This window comes from Lissotriton vulgaris, chromosome 8 (genome assembly GCF_964263255.1).
Source record: "Lissotriton vulgaris chromosome 8, aLisVul1.2, whole genome shotgun sequence".
Classification (NCBI taxonomy): Eukaryota; Metazoa; Chordata; class Amphibia; order Caudata; family Salamandridae; genus Lissotriton; species Lissotriton vulgaris.
The window spans coordinates 766,411,304-766,435,437 of record NC_141696.1 but is presented as its reverse complement, the minus strand read 5'-3'; the positions used below and the strand labels follow the sequence as shown (position 1 = coordinate 766,435,437).

Genomic DNA, 24,134 nt, shown 5'->3' with positions numbered 1-24,134 from the left:
TCAATTTACCATCCTCACCTTGGGCCCATATAACATTCACACTTGAACTAGCAGTCCTGCCTAACCAATTTACTAATTTAATCGCTCTATCAGTTTGCCCAGAGGTCTGTTTAGGACTTATACTTGTAAACCATGACTTACCAGTCCTCATCACCTACTTTAAGTCCTGTGAATCAGAGGGAGTTAGAATAAACAGGCACTATTTAAACACATTTACTTTTCTAATAATAACCACAGACTCGGGGAAAGTTTTAAAACCTTTATCTATGATAGATTTTCTGAGTCAAATAAAAAGGGCCACAACCTCGTGACCATAAATTTTACAAGCAAGAATATAATCAGGAGGACATAAAGTTTATAAGAAATCACAGTAACACCTCTAGAGATTGGTACCTGGGAAGGGTGAGAAAGGAAATTTTGCACAAGGACATACCACATTGATTATATTTACATAGAATGGTGCAATGACCAATCCTGGCCACTGGCTGGGGCAAAATACGGACCAGGACCAGGCTCCTGACTAATCAGGTGCCCACGGGACAAGACAGGTGCAGATCAGGACAGGAGACCTCAGCTAAGTGCAACGCCAGCGTCACACCCCTGTCTCTAGGAAAGCCAATTAGTACCCCGATTGGGTGATCAATTCTTCTGACAGAGTGCTCCACCAGCACATCTGCTCTCGATATCCTATTGAGTGCATTGGGTCAGTGACAGGTCAGCTACTCGAACAAGTCGGCCAATTTCTCTATCTGAGCCTACCTTAGTTATACCATTTTGAGGGCAATGTACCACCCCTAAATATTGCAAATCATATTGATTGAATCCCCACCCACAATTTACTTTTCCATGACTTTATTCCGCCCAACAATATTGGGACACATTTTGAATAGATTGTATTTGGTAGCTTCCTTTCTAGAGGTCAGATGAGCAGGTTCCCAGGCACAGCGTGGGTAAGAAGGGTGTTGGCAGATATTCATAAATAAATGAAAGCACTGTATACCACTTATCTCTACTCTATTCCCATTACTTTATTTTAACTTGTGCGTTAATAATTAAGCAGAACGAACAAGCTTAGTAAAAGCTGCAGCGTAAGCATTAGCATGTGAGATTTAAAGCATCCGTTTTTGGCACTAGTGCGCAGAAGCAAAGCAGAAAAGATGTCACACCACGTGAGTGTGGCAGACGCATGTGCAGTGAAATTCCTGCGTTTTCAGCGGCCATTTTAATGCATTTGAGTTACTGTTAGTAAAAGGACATAGGCAAGCTTCCCCTAGATGCTAGAAATGTTGTGTAATGCAAAGATTAGTAAACAAAACATGTTGGTTAATATATTACAAGTTATTTAGAGAGGGCTGAATACAAGCAAGTTTCGGAATATGTGAAACCTGGCTCCATCAGTACCATCGCTCTAGCTGTAAAGAGTAACCCTGGGCAATGATAACTCTTTAGGCACTACAATACTGTTTGGGTCCGAACTCTGGCCCAGAGGATTACAAGTACTTCCGCTTTTCAGTGTGTCTTAGTCTGTGTCTAATATATTTGTCTTGTGTGTGCATTGAAGTACTTTTCATTCATAAAGGTAACTACTGATTTATCATTGATCTTATTAGCTGGTACTACAGTGTAAAATGTATTCTGACTAATCCACTTCACCTTCTTGAGTAAGCGTTAAATTGCTCTCATTCGCTACACTGAGAGAGCCAAGTCCTGAGAGGAGAACTTGGTACACTTTGGGGGTAAATATGTGCTGTGACCCCTGAATTCCAGTGGTAATTGACTCCAATTGATGCCTTTGGAGTCCAGAATATCTCAAACTGTCCTCTTGCCCTAGGAAAACCGCCATCACACCCACACATATAATAATTTGACTTTTAAGACAAGCTGCAGAATCATCTTTTCTAGATAGCAGAGCACTTTCACTGACGTGAAAGAAATATCAAGCCATTGCGGGCTTTCCAAATCTGGATGGGTCATATGACTTAACAAACAGGCCATTTGCCTGCCCTGATGCTGGGGAGCAAATAACATACCATGCCTATTAATTTACCACTCATTGCTGGGCTTGATTTCTTGAATATGCACATAATACAATATTATTATTTAAACTGTCATGTACCTCACACCATCAACAACTGACATTCCTGTTAGTCCACTTTCACATCTACCCACACTTGTCAATTCACAGTGAAACTGAGCTTGTGCCGCAGTACCTGTCAGAGTCACTTTCAGAGTGTCTCGGAGCAAGTAGGGGTCATAGGGCCTAACTGTGAGTGTTGTGGCCTTTTACTCCTGCTGTCCCAGGGTCTGACCTACTGTGGGTCGTGAGTAACTGGGCCGTGTACAAACCCTTTCAGCACTTGACTGTCAGTGGTAGAGAAAGTCGAGCAGTCCAAATTTCTTAGAGGTGGAAATAGGTTTAAGGCATACACAGGCGCAAGACTCAAAGTACAAACAGTAACAGCAATAAGCTTATTGTCCAGTCAAATGCTTGCATTTATGAAAAAAGGAGTATTTTTATATTTTGGGATGAAAAAGACCTCTGCATGGTAATAGACATGCACCCCTGCCATAAGTGCCAAACTGAACTGATGTCTGGATCCCTAATGCTGATTTGTGTGGTCATAGGTGAACACGAATCATGCGTGTGCACCATTACATAGGCCTGTCTCAAGGATTATGGTCTTGTTGGACCGAAGAGGTGCCCAAAGCGATATCCACATAGTGGTGGAAGGTTACTGCCTTCAGAAGGAGTTAAGCAGCACGAGTGCTGTGGTGCGGGCATACTGTGTAGTGATCAAGAGGTTGAAGAAGTCCTTTTTAACCTGTGTCACTGAATTGAGACCTACAAGCCTATTCACTTTTTAAAGTTCCACTGCTGTGTGCTTAACTCACCCTTGGCCTACATCAGATTCGCGTGAAGTGTTGCGCAGTGCAGAAGTGTTGTATCTGCGCTGGGTATATGTGTGCCTAGAAAAGGTTGCAATACAGGTATAGTGAAGTACTGAGAAGTGAGTGCTTGGTGTATGCATGTGCTGGAGATGCATGTGCTTATGAGTGGCACAGTACCTGAAGGATGTAGTGCCGTGCAGTACTTACAGAATAAATACATGTGCTAGATGTATGTGTACCTGTGAGTGGTACAATACATGAAGAATACAGTGCGTGTGTGTTAAATGCATATGCTGGATGTATGTGTGCCTCTGATTGGTACAATACATACAGGATACAGTGCTGGGCAGTGGGTGCATGTTAAATGCTGATGCTGGATATTTGTGGGCCTATCATTGGTACAGTACATGGAGGATAAAGTAATGTGCACTGGGTGTATGTGTGCTTGTGGATGGTACGATTCATGGTGAGGATTAGTGGATTGCTGCATTTCTGTAAGCTGAGTAAGACACTCTGGGAGGGGAGGACCAGACCTCCCCTGTACATTTCAAAGGGTGTCTTTTTATTCAGGGAGAGGTCACAAGGAAGGAGCTTTAGTACATCTCAGGAAGGTAATGGGGCTGATAAAATCATAAAGAGTATGACTGGTAGCGCTGGACTAACCTTTTGATGCAAATATCATTGTGGCTGACATTCAGGTGTGAGCTCAAGTCACTGCCGTGGCCTGGCTTGTGGGACCATTAGCTTTGGAGACACTCCTGCTTTGCCTGACTGCTTTTAGATAGGAAAAGGGAGCCAAGGAGTATGTACTTTGCAAGAAGCGGAACCCCAACATAAAACTTCAAAGGCTCAGACCCTAAATCAAATTTGGTGTATGGAAATGGACTATAAGAAGTGGAGGTCATGATCCAAAAATTGTAATCTGCCAAGCAGCCAGATGGGCTGCATGAGGAGGGGAAGCTCTGCAAGACTTCTGCCTGTGAATAGGCCTGGAGGCCAAAATCTGCTAGGCTCTCTGCTGTGTGAAGGGACATCACCCAGGGAATCCAAGACCACCTTCCCTGGAGCTTACATCACAAGAACCTGCCTGCTTGCTAAGACCAGTGTGCTGTATGAGGAAGAGGAGAGGGTTAGAGGTCCAGTAGAGAGCCCTGTCGAGTGGACTCCCTGTGTGAGGTATGAGAAAATGACTGCTGCAACAATTGGGTCATTGTCCATGTGCAGGACTGAGTCAATGACTGCCGTTTGCCAGGGGAGGGTTCCCATGGAGATAGCTAGGTCAAAGACTGTTATGCAGTAAGAGCCGAAGACTTGTGCGGTAGGGGTGCGGTGGCCCTGTATGCCAGGAGGGCCTGCTGTGATAAACGCTACCATGAAGTAAGGGTCAAAGCCGTGTGTGGTAGTGGCTCTGCAATACTGTATGCCAGGAGGGGCTGCAGTGGTAAAGACAACCATGCGAGCGGTGCAGCAATCCAGTATGCCAGGAGGTGCCACCATAGAAAAGACTGCTATGCGGTAATGACCACAGCCTTTTGCGGTAGCGGTGCAGCAACCCTAGACTCCAGTAAGGGCCGGCATGCAGAGTTTCACTGCATTGACCGGGCTGGAACCCATGGACAGTGATGTGTGGTGACCCCGTATGCCAGAGGGGGTCACCAGGAGCACCAAGGACTGAGATTTGTTGTTTCCCCCTGCTGGAGAAGTGAGGATGATGGCGCCTGTGCATCTTCACCTAGGCAAGGCACCCAAGATAGGATCATCACAGCCACTCCCATTTTTGGAGCTGAATGAACATCTGCCCTGCAGGAGGAGCAGCAGAGCACCTCTGGTCACTTCAGGAATGCCACCACAAGTGAGAGAATCTGCACCTTTTGGTCTGCATGTGGTGACTTATTCCGAACTTGGCTGTGGTCGCTGTGAGCATCCGCATGCAGGGTGAACCCCAGAACTAGCGACACTCCACACCTGCCGGTGCAGGTAAGTCTTGTTTTAAGCCTGACTGCCCCAGACTTTAAATCAGAGTCGCAGTGGAATCTTGATACTCGTACTGCTAGTGGAGCATACCCTGGATGTTACCAGTAGTGAATGAGGAAAAATCACAATCACTAATGCGAGGAGTGAGTGGGACAGGAAACGGCCAAGAAAACACAAGAGCCTGACCTGAATTGAGGGCTGTGTAATTGTTTGTTAATGTTGTATTTTTCTTTTGTGTGTTTGTGGTAGAAATAAAATATTTCTCTTATTCATAAAAGTGAATATTTGGCTGGACAGTGATATACTTTTGCTGCTGCTGTGAGCATCTTGAGTTGTGAGCCCATGTTCACTAATTTGTATCCACCCATGGCCTGCTGATACTGCGGAAAAGTGACATCTCAATCCTTGCCCTATTAAGTGTTAGGTCTCTTCCATCTGTGAGCGGCCTGTGTTGTTGTCACTCACCCTCTTTCAGCTCCTGTGGGAATCGGTAAGGGTTCTTCAAAGCACTTTCCAACTTTGGCTCACTCAAGCCAACAGCCTTATGTTCACATTGGTCTCCTTCTTTGTCGCACTGAGGTGACCGACTTCGGCTCGCACAAGGGTGATGGCCTAATGGTCTTGCTTTGCTGGGTGATGGAACTTTACCCAACAGGGAGGCTAGCAAACATTGCTCCCTAGTACTGGTTCCAGTAACTATACGTGTTGGGGATTTTCTCTCCAGTTGAAACTGACTGCAGAACAGTGCCATGGAAGAACTTATGGGATCCATGCATCTACCTTTATAGTCCAAACTCAGACATGGATGTGATTCAGTGCCTGGTCCTTTAATATTCCTGTTGTAGGTGTCCATTTCTTTAAAGTGCCTTCTACTCACGTCTATCCAGTATGCCACAGCAGGATGGGCTTCAGTTTTGACTGACCCACAACACAGGCCAATGAAGTAACCAGGTATCACCCCTGGCAGTCAATCACCACTGCAATATGCCTCATAAAGTTTCAAAGTCCTAAGCCTTCCCCTCTTTCATGATTCCCTGGTCCTACAGTGCCAACTGCATTTGACCCACCATCTTGTTGACAATAAGCCCAGGCCCCATCGCCCAGTAACTCTTCCTGAAATCAAAGAGACCTTTGATGTGCACAGAGAATGCCCTGCTTCCCTTTCTCCAGTGTGTGTTTTATCAGCCCCCAGCCCTCAGGAATGTCAGCAATCCACATCTGCTATCTACTGGTTGCAATTCTCACCACCACCAGCCTTTCAAGGCCCTGGGCTTCCAAAATGGAATCAACAGGCCTTCATATTATATACCATATACAGGCACGCATATATCCCAGCATGGACACACAAGTATCAGACGCTGTCTGGCGCAACATACAATCGCCATGGTGGCCAAGGTGAGTTAAGTACACAGCAGCAGAACTTTACATGAGTGGGTCCTTAGGCTTCACTTCAGTGAAACAGGTAAAAATGCCTAATCACATGACTGATCACTATTAAACACAAACCAGATATGCTGGTACCACCACTCTTGTATCACTTAACTCCTGGTAAGGGCAGTAACCCTCTACCATTAAGAAATTAGCACTTGGTGCACCCATTCCGCTCTAACAAGACCACATTACGATGACACAGGCCTAGGTCATGAAGCACATGCATGCTTTGTGTTTGAGAATGACCAAAAATCAGAACAAGGGATGTTGATATCCATGCAGCTGGGGCACTCAGGTCAGGGGTGCAAGTCTGTCACCATACAAGAGACCTTTCCTTCCCAAAATACCTCAAATCAACTTGTGAATGCCAGTGAATCGGATCATGAATGGCTTTCACAGAGCACAGTGCCAAGGCATTCTCTCCAAAGGGTTATTTCATTGCACACGTCATAATGAATACGAGTAGCCTGATTGTGTTTACAGTAGGCTCTATGTTGCTCTATGCAGTGTGACCCAGCAGTACTTGACATTCCAAATGAGGGAGTAGCCCAAAAATTGACTCAGTTTGCCCATTTTCATGTTCTGTCAGAAGGCTCTGGAAATCAAATGCTGCAGTGGGTGATGACTGCCTTCCCCAGCCTGCAAATTCCTAGGAGCAGTAGTACAACCTGGAAAACATGAGTACACAAAATGAACAAAAAGTGATTGTCTTGTTGAAGTACACATTTTGAGTCTGACGAATGACTGGGGCTTCCTCATATCCACAAAATGAAAATATTTAGGGTCCTACGGTCTCTGTAACCCCAAAATACCCACAGCGCAGACAATGTCCAACAACATCATAACTTCAAAATACCCTATCAAGAGCTTACTCTCTGCTTAAGAGAACACATCTAAAAAAGATCCTAAATAATCCTTAGCTGCTGTCATTAAGCCTGATGCACCTCGTCCAGATTCTACCCCCCAAAATCAAAGCCACATGTTTAAGACACATTAATTTCTCTAACCTAAACACCCCAAAAAAGTACATCCACTGTATATTTCTTTGAAAAACATCAGAAAGTTAAACTGAGTTAACTGCCAGGTCTGTCATTAGAGGGACGCAGTGATTTTCCTTTGGTGTGAAATGTTGAGGAGAGTGAAAGAGATATGTTGACTGAATGGTGAAGGCAGTGATCCTGTTGTATGCCCAAAATTTCAACATTTACAAGAGGATGCATAGGGCTTCGAATGACCATCCAATTGAGTAAGTCCTGAGTGCCTGATCGGGACGTTTACTGTCATCAGCTGGTGCCTTACCTGCTGTAGGGTCTTTGTTTATTAATTTCACCATGACTACGAGCCACCGGGATATGATTGGACAATCTATCGAGTGCCCAACCAATCACAGCACTCGGTACATTGCCGGCATAGATACGACCTATAGCGAGGCTCGGTCGTTTATCACGTGGTGTACTCTGCCTATCTGGGGCAGACTAACTTAAACTCACCTCCAGCAAGCCGGCATTACCTCCCCAGACGGCACAGATGCCGCGTTGGAGTACCGACGGAGAGGTAAGGCTATGTTTGATATTCTAGCGCGTTAATACAAGCGCGTAGGTGCCGTTGGCACACCATTGAATCATCGTAGGGAGACTAGAGGGGTTTGGTGAACTTATGGTGCCTATGTAAGATCGGTTGAGCTATGACAACATTGCTCGTCCTATTGGTGTTATGATGCATTAGTACAAGTGCTCGGGTGCTTTCAGGCACACTATGTGATCATTAGAGTTGGAAGAATCACTTTAGTTACCTGGAGGTATTCCTCGAAGAACCGATAAAGGTAGAACAATATCGCTCTTCCTATCGGGCTAGATCATACAAACGAGGAGGGTCATGTGATCTTTATAACGGACCTCAGTTGTAGAAAAGCTTGCTTATACCATCATCGAAGTATCATTTTAGGAAATGCACTAGAAGGACCCTTTTGGGATCAGTACCTCGTTATGTGCATTTTTTATATACTGAACAGAAGGTAGTGATCCCCACCATCTGTAAACGGAGATTATGAGAATGAGCAAATTCTATGCTGTGTTGGAACACGCTTGTGGTGGGTGATTCATTTTTGCATTTATTCACCTCAACAGAGCGGTGCTTCACTTATGTCCTGAGCCGCAGCCAGGTGCGGTGAGGTCTTCACATCTTACACATCGGGTAAGATGTACTACATGAAATTTGAAAACCTTCAAGTTCTATGAACATTAGGAGACACTAGTATATACAGTGCAATCGGCCTTATCTTTCTTACAGGCCTCATTAATGATGAAGGTTACTCCTGATAATGTGGACAAGGATGTTTAGAGACAGGTTGTGTGTGATGTACTCATGCTATTCTTTTGACTCTTTTAGTGAACAACCGAATCTGTAAGAAGATACGGAAGAGTACACCTAGGAGGTCCAGGTGACTTGTATACCAGTATCTGAGTTGTTTCACTTTTTTAGAACACTATTTCTTTATGTTTGTTTACACTTTGGTTCTGTTTGCAGTAGCAGCAGTCGTTTTGACAAGGTCCTGAAGAAAGCAAGGCCACATGGCCGCAATTTGCTGAAACATGTTGACCACGTTCCACTACTAGACAGTTTATAAATTTTCTCTGTCTTGGCTATTTTTAATGTTGGCATTGGAAGCTATATCCAATTAAATTAGTTTTTTGCTTCCTAAACCAATTTTACCTACTTTACTCTCATTTTTTGGTATCACATTTTCTCTGCACTGCACATTTGCTGTTAACCCATCAGCCACGCCACACATATATATATAACCAACTATTTTTGACAAGAGGTGACCCCACGCTGCCCACAGGAGGGCCTTTTCCTGGGTGAGATCAGGCAGTTTGGTGTGTGGGTCCCCAGAACCCCAAATGATGAAGGGCGGTTCCGAGTGGTGACTGATGGGTGTTCAAGACCATACACTTGATTGGCTCACTTTTATCCTATAAAGAAGAGTTGTGGTATAGCTAGTGGTACTAATTTTCCGCCATTATCCGAGTATCCTTTGTTATTACTTTGACCCTCTGGTACCCTTGTTGTTGTGAAGGGCTGTGGATGTGGACAGCAGTGCCAGTGGCACGCTAGCCACTCTGCCGCCTGTGGCGGTCCCTGCTTTTCCCACCCCACGGTGTTCGTGAGAGCGGGTGGGATGCTGGTGCGATATACCCACGATTGGTGCCTCGCGGCAGGCCACATCCACAAAATGTTGCTCATTGCATTGCATCAATTAAGCCGACAGATGTATGCCTGGGCAGACTGCCAGTCATTATCTATTAAAGATTTCTGCCCTTTGTCTATGTTGGATGAAAGAGTAATTGTCTAGCCAAAGAAGGGGGTTGGCGAAAGGTGGGGACAAAGAAACTGTGTGAGATGTAGGTTGCAGGTCAAGTTGAACAAAGGGTAAACGTTTAATTTGTAAAAGAATGAGTGCCAGTGCCAAAATCTCCTCTCAGAAGCCTGCGGCTAGTGCAATTATATCTTGGTAGACTTAATACTAAGGCTGTGTAGTCCAACATCCACCTCACATTTCTTTCATCCACTAACAGACACCCCCTGCTTATTTATCTCCCTCTTGAAAGTTCCTGGCTTCTCCCTTTGAAACAGGTGTTCTGTCTTTCCATTCCGTTTTATGTGCTTTTCCCTCTTTTGATCTCAGTAAATGTCTAATGCAGAAAAATGAGTGCTGGTCCCCTAAAATGATAGTCAGCAACCCCCTCCTGCAACCACCAGCTCAAATTAATCTCTGACAATGGCACCGAGGGAAATCTAGTCTTCCCCTGCCTCACAACACAAACCAGGAGCACCACCTGCAGGACATTTGACAAAGTCTTGGGTCCCACAAAAACCTGTGGGGTTGGTCTAACGGTATTAAATCATCACTTTTTTCAATTTCATTTCAATTGTCCAAATGTGGATGCCAGACTGTGAGTTATTTTATGATGTCTGATTGGCTGAGAACACAGGTGCCACAGTAACCTACAGCACGTGTATGTGGACTCCAAATTGCAAAGGCATCTGCCATTTTAGGTGCTAGGATTCTAACCGCAGTTCAGATGCAACTCTTCACTTATATCAGATAGGCTCCAGCGCTAATTTTTGATACAATACTAACTGGATACTGAAAATTAAAAAACATAGATTTATTGTACACACAAATAAAGTTCAGCACAATAGCCGTCACTTATGCAAATTAACCCTTCCGTTTTGGTCATAAATGGAGTCCTTGCACAAGAACTGTTGCCTTACTGCAACACTTGCACATTCTCCCTGAGTAGGTTTTTCTCTCTATAATGGACGCCCTTAGAATGTCACCTAGCAGTAGACTTCCATTAAACACATGCTTAGCTCCACTTACTGTAGTTCAAAAAGGCACCTAATCTCTGAGCTCATACTCATGGCTTATAATAGAAATCCAGAACGAGATAACCCCCATCAAATAACCACTTGAAACAAAAAAATTGTGTGGCATTCCCAGTAACTTAAATATTGACATATCTGAAGCACAGTCCTTGCCTTTAAAATGAACTTGTGTGCAATGAATCCCCCGCTGTAGATTTATTGTGTAGTAAAGATTAACAAATGTTTCTAAATAACCATTTTTGTAACCAAAAGCCACTATTCTTGACATGCTTTTATTTCTAAATTTTACTCAACAATTTATTAATGTTTATTCACAATATTGCTGTCGGGCATCTAGACTTATTTCAAACACAGCAAGTGGGAGTAAACCATTTAGTAATGTGTGCATGTTAGTGCTTTGTGTATATTGTTTTATTTATTGAAAAACCCACAAGCAAATTTTGTGGGCAAAAGACAACAAAAAATAAAATAAAAAAAATTGCTTCATAATAACAGTATTCTTTTGCAATGTTTTTTCTTGAACGTTAACAAAAAATATTATTACGTTTAATTAAATGATTTTCCGGTAAAAAAAATCCTCCACTGAAATGTTGTTTTATTTAGCATGTATTTTTTTGTACACCTTCCACACATAACACATATGTGCACACAAAATACCCAAAGCCTTTCATAGTGGTCTCAAAGAAGACAAAAGTTCCCCAAAAACATATCTTGATTTTTTTAACTTGATCAATGAAGAAAGATTCACAGGCAAGTTGCGAATCAACCTTATCTTTCTTTTTATAATGATCCGGCACAATGAATTGCACAGCAAGTTGCATAGCCTCCAATTGACAAAAAGGGCTCTTGTTTGGGAGTGCACACATGTTGTTAATTGCCATCTTTGTGCATTTGGGGAGGAAGACGAGTTTACATGCGAATATTCAGGCAAATAGGAGTAGGTACTTACTGCAACAGTTGGGAATACATAATCATCAACTTTATCAAAAATATTTAGAATGACATTCATAAAAATACATTCAAAAATGAAATAAATAACAAAGGAAAGCAAGGAACCCATCACAAATTCATAATAGATTTGCATCAGTGCCATTACAGCTAACTGTAAACACATTAGGACAGAGGATTCTGTAGTAAGTTGGTTCATCCAAGAAAGACACCTATAAAGGAGCCGTCATACTTGTAGTTTATTGGAGCTAAGGAACCCCATGCCTGAGGAACCAGACACCAACGGTTATACAAACTCCAACTGAAGTGGAATCCTACACGTTATAGACCCCACATTCCACACGAGACCTGACACAGGAGGTAAAAGGAAAAGAAAGACTGAGATACAGTATAACACATGCCCCTTCTTTCATTTGAAACAACTGCAGGACCACAAAACAAACACAACGGGAACCCCACACAAGACACCACCAACCACCCACAAAAACCCAACAAGGAGAGCATAACAAATGCTAACAACTAGAGATCACAAGACAAAATCAGCGGGAAACAAAATCATCAAGCCACTTGGGAGACCTCACACACCTCTTTCCTCTCTCCAATTTGACGCATGGCAACATTGTGACACCGCTCCCCAACATCACCTTATGCAAACACATGGGACTCTTCTTTATTAAAGTTTGACAAAGATAGGTCTGAATCCAACCCTACGTGCATAGGCCTAACTCCACCCCTTTGAAATAATGCCACCCTTCTTATGTTCAAGACTTGATCATTGTTTAACTTCAACCAAATGCGATCAACTTGTTTAACCTTTTAAGGACCACGAAACCTAGATAAACCAGATTTAACACCAAGTGAGCTGGGTACCATTGTCATTGATAAATTTCAGCGGCGCCCCTTCTCTCCTAAAGATATCCTCCTATAAGGCAATGGTGGTTTTGGTACTGATGTTTCTTAAAAATATTAGTTCAAACCATTTGGCATTTACCAATACAGCAGCAAAACGTTCTTGTTCAAACAAAAATGTGAATGGACCAATGAAGTCCAAACTGACCTTTTCCGAGACGGAATCCGCCTCAGACATATGTAGCTGTGAATCCTTGACACACCTACCCACTTTCAACCTCTTCTCATAATTCTTACATGCAACACAGTTCTCAACCCACCTCTTAACATCAGAATCCATTTTGAGCCACCAATAATTCTCTTTTACCATTTTTAGAGTGAAAGATTGTCCCATGTGACCTTCATGTGCTAAGGCGATTCATTTATGTCTCACTATTACAGGAGGAAGAAATCTCTCACCCCTGACAATAATACAATCAGGATTTACAGATAACTCTTCTAACACTTTAGAATATGATCTGCCCATGAGAATATGTACTCTCCCTTTTGACACCTTCATTGATCATTCTGGTTACAGCTTTATGTTCTTGATCCTTGTCTAAGGATTCCATCTACTCATGTTTAAAGATTGCACTGTGCACATCTGTTAAGACCTCATTGACACTCACCACAACTTCCTCAGTGGTTACTTCGCCCCTTCACACATTTTGGCTGGCAACCTGGATAGGCAATCAGCCACTTTATTTTTCCAGCCGAGCAAATATTCCACTGTGAAATCACATTCTTGTAGTTTGACAGCTAATCTGGTGAGCTGAACAATTCTTAAATCTGATGGATTCCAGCACCTTTAACAGAGGCTTGGGATCAGTCCTGAGAACCACTCTAGATTCCCCCAAATAAGTGCCAAAGTGAGAAGAGACCCAATGCCTCCCACTCAATGACTGAATTATTCCTCTCGGTGTTCGGCAATGAGCGGGATGCAAAGGCTACCATTCTTTTGACTCCAGTGTGTACCTTTGAAAAGACGGCCCCCAAACCCACTGCGCTTCCGTCTACAGTAAGCATCCTCTTCAAATTTCACTGAAATGGGGCTAAAATTTTTGCATCGGAAATTTCTTCCTTAATACCAGAGTAAACTTTCTCTTGGGATATTCCCCACTCAAACGTTCTCCCTTTTCTAAGTAGCACCCTCAACGGTTCAGACTTTGTGGCAAAATCCTTTACAAATTTGGCATAATATTCTACCATTCCCAAGAAGGAGCATAGCATATCTTTATCAATGGGTGTTTGTGCATTGACAATGGCACTCACAAGATTAGGTTTTGGTCTAACTCCTTCACTGAAAATGCGGTACCCAAGGTACTTGACTTCAATCACCAGAAACTTGCATTTCTTTTTTCGTGAAGTGAGACCAGCCTCTAACAATTTGCTAAGAACAATCTGTAATGTGTCATTATGAGAGTCAATGCTATCTCCAACAATTAGAATGTCTTCCTGAAAGAATATGACATCTCTTACACCAGCCAACACTTTGGAGATAAGTCTCTGAAACACGCTAGTTGGGGATGACAACCAGAAGGGCAATCTTTTAAATTGAAAGACACCTTATGCTGTAACAAACTCAGTAAAATACTTTAAGTTCGGATGTAGAATTACCTGGTGATAAGCACTTTTGAGGTCTAATTTGGAAAAAAACTTTCCTCCAGCCAATAAAAAACCGAGCTCTGTGATATTGGGTAGGGGAAAACGATCCATAACAACACTCTGATTTAGGCTGCAACGGTCAACACAAAATCTCAAAGACCCATCAGCTTTTTTCGTGATAACCATTGTGTGGCCTCAACAGGTTCAATGACATCATCACATACCATCTGGTCAATGATTTTTTTGACCTCTTCTCTCATGGCAATGGGAGTTTTCCTAGAGCTATGTCTCACTGGAATGGCATCTTTCTTCAAAATGTATCGGCAGCAGCCCACAGTCGCTCTTGCATTTTCGTATTGCTGCATTTGATGAATAATTGATCTCTTATGAGTTCCTCAATCATGGGACCAAATTTACACTTTATGGCCAGTTCTCTTAGTCTCGCCACAAACTCATTTATTGATTCCCCTGGTCTCTGAGGTTAGGTGTAGAATTTGTGGCGTTGCATAACAATGTTCAAAGTTTTAGCAAAACATTTGTGAATTCGCAATTTGGCATCCTTATACACATCCTCCATGACATATCCATTGTCATCGTATACTTGTGGTAAATATTTGAAGACATGATAACCCTCTGTGCCAAGACATCCTATTAACAGAGTTTTTCTTCTAATTGGCAAATAAAATAGACCCTCCTAAAGCAACAATGTAATTTTCAAATGTCTCTATTTAATCTTCCCATTCATTGCGTGGATCGCCTTGCAGCATAAGAAAGGACAAGGGAGCTACCACTGCTTGATTGATACTCATTGGAAAAAATGGCACTGGAAAAAGAGGTTGAAAGGAAAAAAACATTTTAACTCTTCCTAAACACCAGTTGTTAAAAACGAGTTCTTTAGTGTCTAAAAGTAAGTGATACTGGTGCCACATGATGGCAGTGTTCATGGAAGAAATTTGGGCTCTATGATACTGCTGAGTGGAAGAAACTTATGGAAGCAGAGCAAGGAGCTGGTGAGACAAGTGTGGAGCTTTAACTTGAGGCAAGTCAATAAGTTTATCTTTATTTAAGAGTAGGTGTGGGAGGCACAGAATCTGAACCACTCACTTGACCTCAATGCAGAGCGGGAATCGGTATCAGTTAGGGCAGAGCGTTTGAATGAGGGCATCATAAAAGTCAAAAAAAGAGCGGAATCAAAGATTGAGCAGGGCAGCACATATATAAACAACATTTTTTTAAGTAGAACAATCCTACCACACCAGTCACAGCGGTGGAAACGGAGGCAGGGCACAGCGTTCCTTTGACGGGCTCCAGTACACAGGAGCAGCACAGGCTCAATAGTGTCTGGCACATCCCATCCTGTTGCCAAAATGCAGTAATCTGGTTCATCCAAGAAAAACCCAATACAGGAAAGGTTATACTTGTAGTTTATTGGAGCTAAGGAACCCCATGCCTGAGGAACCAGACACCAACAGTCATACAAACTCCAACTGAAGTGGAACCCTACACATATCATAGACCCCACATTCCACAAGAGACCTGACACAGGAGGTAAAAGGAGACGAAAGACTGAGACACAGTATAACAGATTCTCTGTCTTTGGGGATGAGTGCTACTCCCAAATGATTTGTAAGGCCCAATTTGTTTTTATCTTTCACGTAAAATAAATCCAAGGCGGATGAGTTCACCAGATCTAAAAATAATATTCTATGTCTGTGACCAATCTTCAAGGGTTTCACATTCTATTACTACCAAACATCCTGTACACACCATGGTCTAAGTAAATGGCATCATCTGATAAAAAAATGGCCATGAGAAGATATGAATGTTCATTTTGGTACCTGTCATTGGGCACGGAGCCTCCAGCCAGTTTGGCAATGGTAGGGAAAATGTCCATGTTGCTAGTTGGTTCACTGATAGTCGTGCCAGCCTGTAGCCTCCCTGGCCATCGCACAAGCCCGGCAACACGAATACCTCCTTCCCAACTTGTAGATTTTCCACCTTAAAGCATACAACATACATTGTAAATGACAAAACATTTCACTGTTATTCTTTAAAGTTCATTATTAAAATTGTTTTCTATTATAAATAGTTTTTTTAGAATCAAGCAGGGTTCATATTGAAAGTGCATTGTGCCCAAACCAGAATTCGATCCTATTGAATAAGTACAGTTTTGCTGTTGTTCACCTCGAAATTAATATAAATATATAAGATGAATTAAGTTAATGAGCAAATATTAACAACTTTAAAAAGGAGAATAGCTATTAGGATTTTGTCAGGATTTCTCCTGCCCTGTGTTTCTCAGGTGAAATCATTCACTTGGTAGTAACCATAAACCATTAATTTATTTAGTAAGGGTTTTTGTACAATGCTAGATTGTGTGCTTTGTAGCTACTTCAGAGCGCTGGCTGGTGGCATCTATCTTCGAAAGGAACAGGTCCAAAGACATTGGATTTAGGGAGGGCTTTGTTCACCGGAGCGGCCTGATCCTTTGTATAGGGGGTCGTCCCGAAACCATGGACATACCTTAAAGTAACTAACTGTTGTCTAAAAAGTTATGGGTCACAGGATCACTGGCCACTTCTGTATTTAAGCGGAATATGGGATGTACTTATCAAGTCTTTGCACTGTGCCAGATGTAACAAACAAGCACATCACAAAGAGGATGTTCGCAAGCACTCACAGGAATCCTACCTCAATCTTATTCCAACACTCAGAATTAATTCAGTCAGATCTTGCGGGCAATGCAAAGATGGAGGCCTGAACATGGGAACAGACCTACCTCCATGTCTATCCCTGGTGCTGCAACAATCTAGTACTTTGCGCCTAGATCCCAAAAGAATAAGGGCTGCAATACCAAAATATGTAGCATGTTATGAAAAGGATATTAGAGGGAGAAAACAGTGATCCATAACATCGTTGTCTGCTTCCAAAAGTGCCTACAGCTGTCACTACACTTGTGGAAGCGGTCATTCATGAACAGATTTCACTTAGAAAATGGTAATGACTGACATAGAGAAAGGGTGATCTTTCTGTGGTTTGAAATCGCCTTATCAGTCAAAACACACTCTGATCTCTCCTGTGCTTCACTTTTCCATGGGATTCATAGGAAATCACAACTTTGCAGGGAAGAACATCTTTTAGGTATGATAGAGTAGGGTTTCTTGAATTTCAATGTCTTGGTAAGGTCATCAAAAAGAATACCCCATTGCTCATATGGAACTTTATTGTCGATTTGAAGTGTGAGAAAGTAGCTAATAACAGCAATACATTTCAAATAGCGTGAAAATAGAATGGCTCCACAAAAACAGAGAGCAGAGAGGCTGGTGTCCAAACCTTGAGTATTTTCTTAATAATTCGAATCAAGTTGCAAGTCAAATCGATCAGCAAAATTGGAGAAAATATAAGGTAAGAGCATGCACATTTAAATGATCCTGCAGTCTGAATTTGTGTACAATCTGGGAAAAGATACAAGATAGAAATACATGCAGCACACAAAATTTCAAATGTTAGAAATTGGATTTCTGGTTGGCAGAGGTATGCACCCTGCAAACACAAGGATATGATGGACGGAGTGCTGAAACTTTTCAGACACTCACCCCCAGTCACAGATCTGGGTTGAATCCATCATAGTTCTTTAGCTCACTTTGCCACCCTAGTTCAGACACAGTTATATGCAAATCAGTCTTGACCCTGTGCCTCATGGGAACAGTCTAGCCCGAACTGCCAAACCATGTCTTCCCTGGACCGGAAACAAGCATCCTGGGACCGGTTTCAGGGTAACGCTCCTCATCAGCCATGCTAGCTTGAAACCAGTGGAAAAGTGAGCAAGGGTCCCACATCTGGGCATACCCTGCCAACCTATCCTGAACAAAGCAAACACAAGGAGATGATGGACGGATTGCTGAAACCTTTAAGACACTCAACCTCAGTCACCGACCTGTCAAAGCAGGAGCCACAATCCTAGTCAGGCTAAGTCAGATACATATCATACGTTAACCTGTGCCAACCCTCAGGAAGCTTGGCACAGAGCCAGCGCAGGCAGGCTTAACTTAAGAGGCAATTTGTAAAGTATTTGTGCAACACTTCAAAAAGTAACACAGTGAAAACACCACAAAAAGACTCCACACAAGGGACAAACTCTCGGTGGGGGCATTGAAAGCTTGGGCCGACCCGCAAAGACTTACAGACACCTTGGCATCCAGTCTCGCTCTCCCCCGCCGCCGCTCCACACATCGCGGCCACCGAGAGGGGGGAGCGTCTTTGGGACTCCATTTCCCAGCGTCCCCTGCTGACATCTGGGACGCTGACAGCCGCGCCTGACTCCCGCGCCCGGAGGCGCATAAGAGTGAGCTGCTCCAGCGGCCGAGCGGGGACAAACGCTTGGTGGGGGCATTGAAAGCTTGGGCAGACCCGCAAAGACCTACAGACACCTTGGCATCCAGTCTCGCTCTCCCCCGCCGCCGCTCCACACATTGCGGCCACAGAGAGGGGGGAGCGTCTTTGGGACTCCATTTCCCAGCGTCCCCTGCTGACATCCGGGGACGCTGACAGCCGCGCCTGACTCCCGCGCCCGGAGGCGCATAAGAGTGAGCTGCTCCAGTGGACGAGCGGGGACAAACGCTCAGTGGGGGCATTGAAAGCTTGGGCCGACCCGCAAAGATCTACAGACACCTTGGCATCCAGTCTCGCTCTCCCCCCGCGCCGCTCCACACATCGCGGCCGCCGAGAGGGGGGAGCGTCTTTGGGACTCCATTTCCCAGCATCCCCTGCTGACATCCGGGGACGCTGACAGCCGCGCCTGACTCCCGCGCCCGGAGGCGCATAAGAGTGAGCTGCCCCTCCCGCCTCACGGGAAGCGCGCGGGCGACGCCGAGCTGAGCCCGGGCAGAGGGCGAGCCGTCTGTGGCCGTGCGGGGACGACAAGGGACGGGACGGGCCACCCCTGAGAAGCATCGCTTAACATGGGTAAGTGCAAATTACAAACTTCTACAAATGGAGGCGGTGTTAAAGCAAAAGTCCCACGTAATTCCACCAACTCTGCTAACATTTTGTTCTATCTTACCTCCGCTGTGGGCAAAATAAATAAAGAAATCGCTACCACTGAACGAGAGCTGGGACTTGAAATCTCCACCATAGAGACCCCGGGGTCTCCTTTAAATGGTAGACAGACTACTCCACTGGAGCCCGTGATTTATATTAACTAAAACAAATGACATCTTACCCCCTCCCATTTCCTTAAGTCCCGAGGATGAAATTCCTGCCAATACTCCAACCGTTAATAGCACTTCTGGGGAGGCCCCAAAACAGTCATGAAACATGAGAGGCAGTCCAAAAAGCATAAAACGCCTACCCCACTCCACCAGAAAAAAGGACATCCCGCATCTAGACATTTTGAATCCTCTATGAGAGACATGGTTGAGAGCATACTTACAGAAAAACTGGAAACGATACTGACTCAGATTTCAAGCGATATTATTGAAACTTTAAAAGAATGTGTAGCAGAAATTTTGAAAATACATTCATAGCCTCAAAAGATCATTTTCCCCCACTACCTAAGGCTAACCTGACAAACAAACCCCGAGCCCAGTTAATACAGCCAACGGGGATATCAGGTGAATGTATACCATCAACTTGTCTGAACCTACCCTCCTCACCAATGCTGCATAGTGGGTTATCTCCTACAGACCATGCTAAGGGACCTGTGGCCCAGGGGACAGGCATTGTTCCCAATAGTTCCCCCTCTCCCCAAGATACTTCTACAGTAGAGAGGGTACATAGCAAGAACAGGGATTTGGGGCAAAAACACATTATTAATCTTCCTCCAGAGGCCACACCGTATGTAGCTATACTAGTAAATGTACCCCCTCTGAAACCTGGAGAATCAGAGACCCAGGAAACCTTGTTAAGAAACATCAAGGCTTGGTGTGCTGAAAACTGCACGGGGGGAAAAAATCTTTCTGCTAGTATAAATATGGGGAGACGTGTAGGGTGATTGGGTAACACAAAAAAAATCAAAAAGGAGACTGCCTCATTGTGAACTTCAACAGACCCTACGAGGCATCTCGGTTATTTTGGGATGCAACGGGAATATTCACAAAGGAGGTAGAGATACGAGCACTACCATTGGGCTTCTTTTATCCCCGGCCAGAGCCACTTAGGAGGTGTATAGGGGAGGGCGGCTACCTAGCACCAGTAAGAAACCCAGTAAGACAGCCGGTTCACCTAAATAGCTGGGCCACCCGGAAATCTGGACTACTACCGAAAGCTCAAAATCTTAGTACAACAGAGATAAATGGGGGAATTGCATTATCAAACAGGTTTACACCCTTATCACACCTAGGTGATATTGATTGACTGACACAAGAAAGTTCACCAAACCGGTCTAAATGTACTCAACTAAATAAAGAAAGAAGGGAGAATTCTGTAAAACTTATGAGCTGGAATATCGCAGGCCTACGCTCTAAGAGGGATGATAAGGCATGGCTTGAATTTGTGAGGCAGTATGATGCTGTGGCAATCCAAGAAACCTGGGATAGGGACTGTAATTTTTGGGTGAATGGGTTTACTTCATATTTTGTACCTGCCCGTATGTCCACATCAGGAAGGGACAAAGGAGTACTTATGTTTTTAATATCAGTTAACATAAAGGGTATAGTGAAGGAGCTTAATACCACCTCACCTAACTACTTAGCAATAGAAGTTATATTGCCAAACAATAACAAAGCCTTATATTTTAACTTCTATAATGCAATACAGGGAGAGCACCCAAATGAGCATCTCCAATCACTGTCATCATTTTTATCCTCATATAAAGAAGCTCAAACCACTTTTTTATGTTATCCTAATGGGCGATTTTAATATTCATTTATGCGGCCTAAATTGCCAGTATAAGGATTTTGATTACCCGGCTTATTCAGCATACCAGCACTTCGAACACAATGCAAAAGGGGTTGCCCTGGAAGATCTACTATCAGATGTAGACCTGTTCAAGCCAGAGTTTGCTGATACAGAGGATCGGGTTCCCACATATAGTGCTAGGGAAGGTGAAACCATCATAGATTATATGTTTTTATCTCCTGGCTTGTTAAGTCAGTTATATTTTATAATGCTATTCAATCTATGTTTAGTGATCATAACCCAGTGGTGTTGGAACTGGATAATAACTTACACTGTTTTAACAAAACAGAGATCTCTAAAGTTGTAACTGAGGTTGTAACCAAGGATCAGGGGAGGAGATTAAAATGGAACAAAATCATCCCTGAAGACTTTTTTAATACAATTAGATCTAATGTTGGGAAAGAATTTAACACCTGTAGCGACCCGCTTAGATTCGGGGGGGACGTTATACTCTTCTTCGAAGCAATCTGTCAACAGGTCTCAATAGAACTTACAGTGAAGGCACAACAGAAAACAAAACAGGTCCACGGATGGTTTGACCACAATTGTACAAAAACCCACAGTGAGCTTTTGAAGGCACTTAACAAGAATCCCAGAGATAAGTTCGAAGTCTCTTCCTTAAGGAAAAAATATAAAACTACTTTACAAATACGTAAAAATCAAATAAAGAAAGAGGCATGGGACTCGTTATATGACAAAGCCACCTTGAGGAATAGCTCTAAATTCTGGACTATCGTTAATTCTCCCTTGTTTAATGGTGTAGAAAATACCCCTCTAGAAGTTACCATCACAGAAAGGGAATGGCTAAACCACTTTGAGAACATTACGGAAGTAATTTAGAGCTTGATACCTACGTGCCACATTCTAGAGAGCTAGCGGGGTCTCTACCGAGTTTTACTATAAAGGAAGTGCAGAAAGCAATAGCAGACACGGCGGGCAGAAAGCACCTGGCCCCGACGGGGTACCTCCTGATATGTATTTACCAACTCTGAATTTTGGTCAATAATACTTATAAATGTTTTTAATCTAGCAGCAAGTTCTATTCCTGCCACTTTCCCTATCACCTGGACCCGTTCCATTATAATTCCAGTTTTAAAAAAAGGGCCAAAGGGGGGAACCAAGATGTTACCGGCCAATTTCTTTGATTGACTCTTCAATCAAAATATTGGGGAAAATAATCTTGGCCAGGATAACTGCTTGGGCAACAGACAAAGCCATCCTAAGTGACGCCCAATACGGCTTTAGAGCGGGGAGAGGTACAGAAGATCAGTGCCTAAACCTACATCTTATAATTAACAAATACACGGTTGCAACTAAAGGATCAATTTTCCTGGCATTTATGGACTTATCCACAGCTTTTGACCTAGTTAATAGGTCAAAGCTGTGGATGATGCTTCTGGAGTTGGGACTTGACCAGGCTTTGGCGAATTGTTTAGCTGAATTGCACAGAGACCTGTCTGCATCTATTAGAATGACGCAAGAGGGAAAATGTACGGCTGAGTTTAAATCTGGTAGAGGGGTGCGTCAAGGGTGAATATTGGCCCCAATGCTGTTCACACTTTATATAAACTCCCTGGAAGATGCCTTGGTAACTGTAACACCTGATATTCCGCATATGGGAGGAACGCCCATCCCTGTACTCCTATACGCGGATGATACAGTTTTATTGGCTAGAACAGTGGTTCCCAAACTTTTGACTCCTGAGGACCCCCATTGAGTCACCACTGGAAGCCAGGCACCCTCAAGCAATTTGTATGAGTTAAATTTCAAATATTAAAACAGTAATTCAAAAAAATACACACGTGTGCACACAAAACAAATACTAAAGGTACTAACAATTTTGGGGCCAGATGTACGACCATTTCATTTAGCGCCTCGCATTTGACAACACATTGCAAGTGGCAAATTGCGAGTTGCTACATGAAATGTACAACAGTGTGTTTGACACTGTTTGGGATTCCCAATTGGGTCGCAAATTGCGAGGTTCCTTAATTTTAATGAGCCTCTCGCAATTTGCTACACCGTTGGGAATGCCAGCCCTCCCAGGTGTGGTGGCCTGCTGGGCTGTGCTGGCCACCATGTCTGGGACTGCTTTTAAATAATACAGTTTAAAAAAAAAATGCAGCCCGCCTACCATGCATTTAAAAAAAAAAAATGAAAATGAAACGTTTTCGTTTCATTTTCTCTAAGGGTAGGCAGAGGTCCCTGGGACCACTGCCTGCCCTTAAAAAATACTTTTGCATGCATTTGCAAAGGGGAAGGGGTCCCCTTCCCATTTGCGAATGCATTACCATCTACTTGAAGTAGGTGGTAATTACGAGTGTTTTGCGACCACAAAACATTTGTACATGGTTTTGAGACTCGCTATTTGGAAGGGAATGCCCCTTCCAAATAGCAAGTTGTAGGATGTCAGAGCACTTTACATCACACACATATAGACATTGAATCATACATGTAAATCAGTGTGTATGTAAAATGTTTAAAGAGTGCTTGGTCTGGAAAAGCACAAACTCAGGATTCAGAACATAACACAGTGGCTAGCATTGACTTTAACATTAAAAATGTATTTCTACCCAAACAAATCTTTTTAGCAGCATCAGGATAATGACTAACTGGGAAAAAACATAAGTTACTAACTGGTACCATGCAGTTTTCAAGCAGCTCTTTGATGACAGTTTATAGGTCCCTTTGCTACATTACGATTGTCACTTATGAAGTGCACAGTATCGAAAGAATCTCTGTGACAAAAGCAGTAACCACAAACCTATGCACATAAAATACTGCTTTTTAAAATGCATGTTACACGTTCTTTGCAGTAGGCACATTAACCCTCTGTGCTACATTAGTCAAAGCTGCCACTGAACAAAACCCTCCTCATGCTCCAGCTGGTACATTAATCACTGGCATTTATTTATTCATTTATAATCTTGCCACTTTTATTGTAGCTGGAAAGCTGCTAATTATACAAGAAACCTGTCTGTGCTTTTAAAACTGTTGCCTGTGGACCCCCAAGGAATGTGTTACGGACCCCTGGGGGTCCGCGGACCCCAGTTTGGGAAACACTGGGCTAGAACACCAAATGCCCTACAACGACTCCTTGACTGGTTTGGGGA

General features: G+C 43.3%; 1 protein-coding gene across 1 annotated transcript in view; it reads right to left on the bottom strand.

Annotated features, from left to right (window-relative positions):
* The window catches only part of STS (steroid sulfatase), a 2,049,623-nt gene that overhangs the window by 644,297 nt on the left and 1,381,192 nt on the right, over positions 1 to 24,134 (bottom strand). Inside the window, exon 8 of the mRNA XM_086934659.1 lies at positions 15,963 to 16,122. Within this exon, the coding sequence (XP_086790785.1) occupies positions 15,963 to 16,122 (160 nt within the window). The remainder of the gene's footprint in view (positions 1 to 15,962; positions 16,123 to 24,134) is intronic.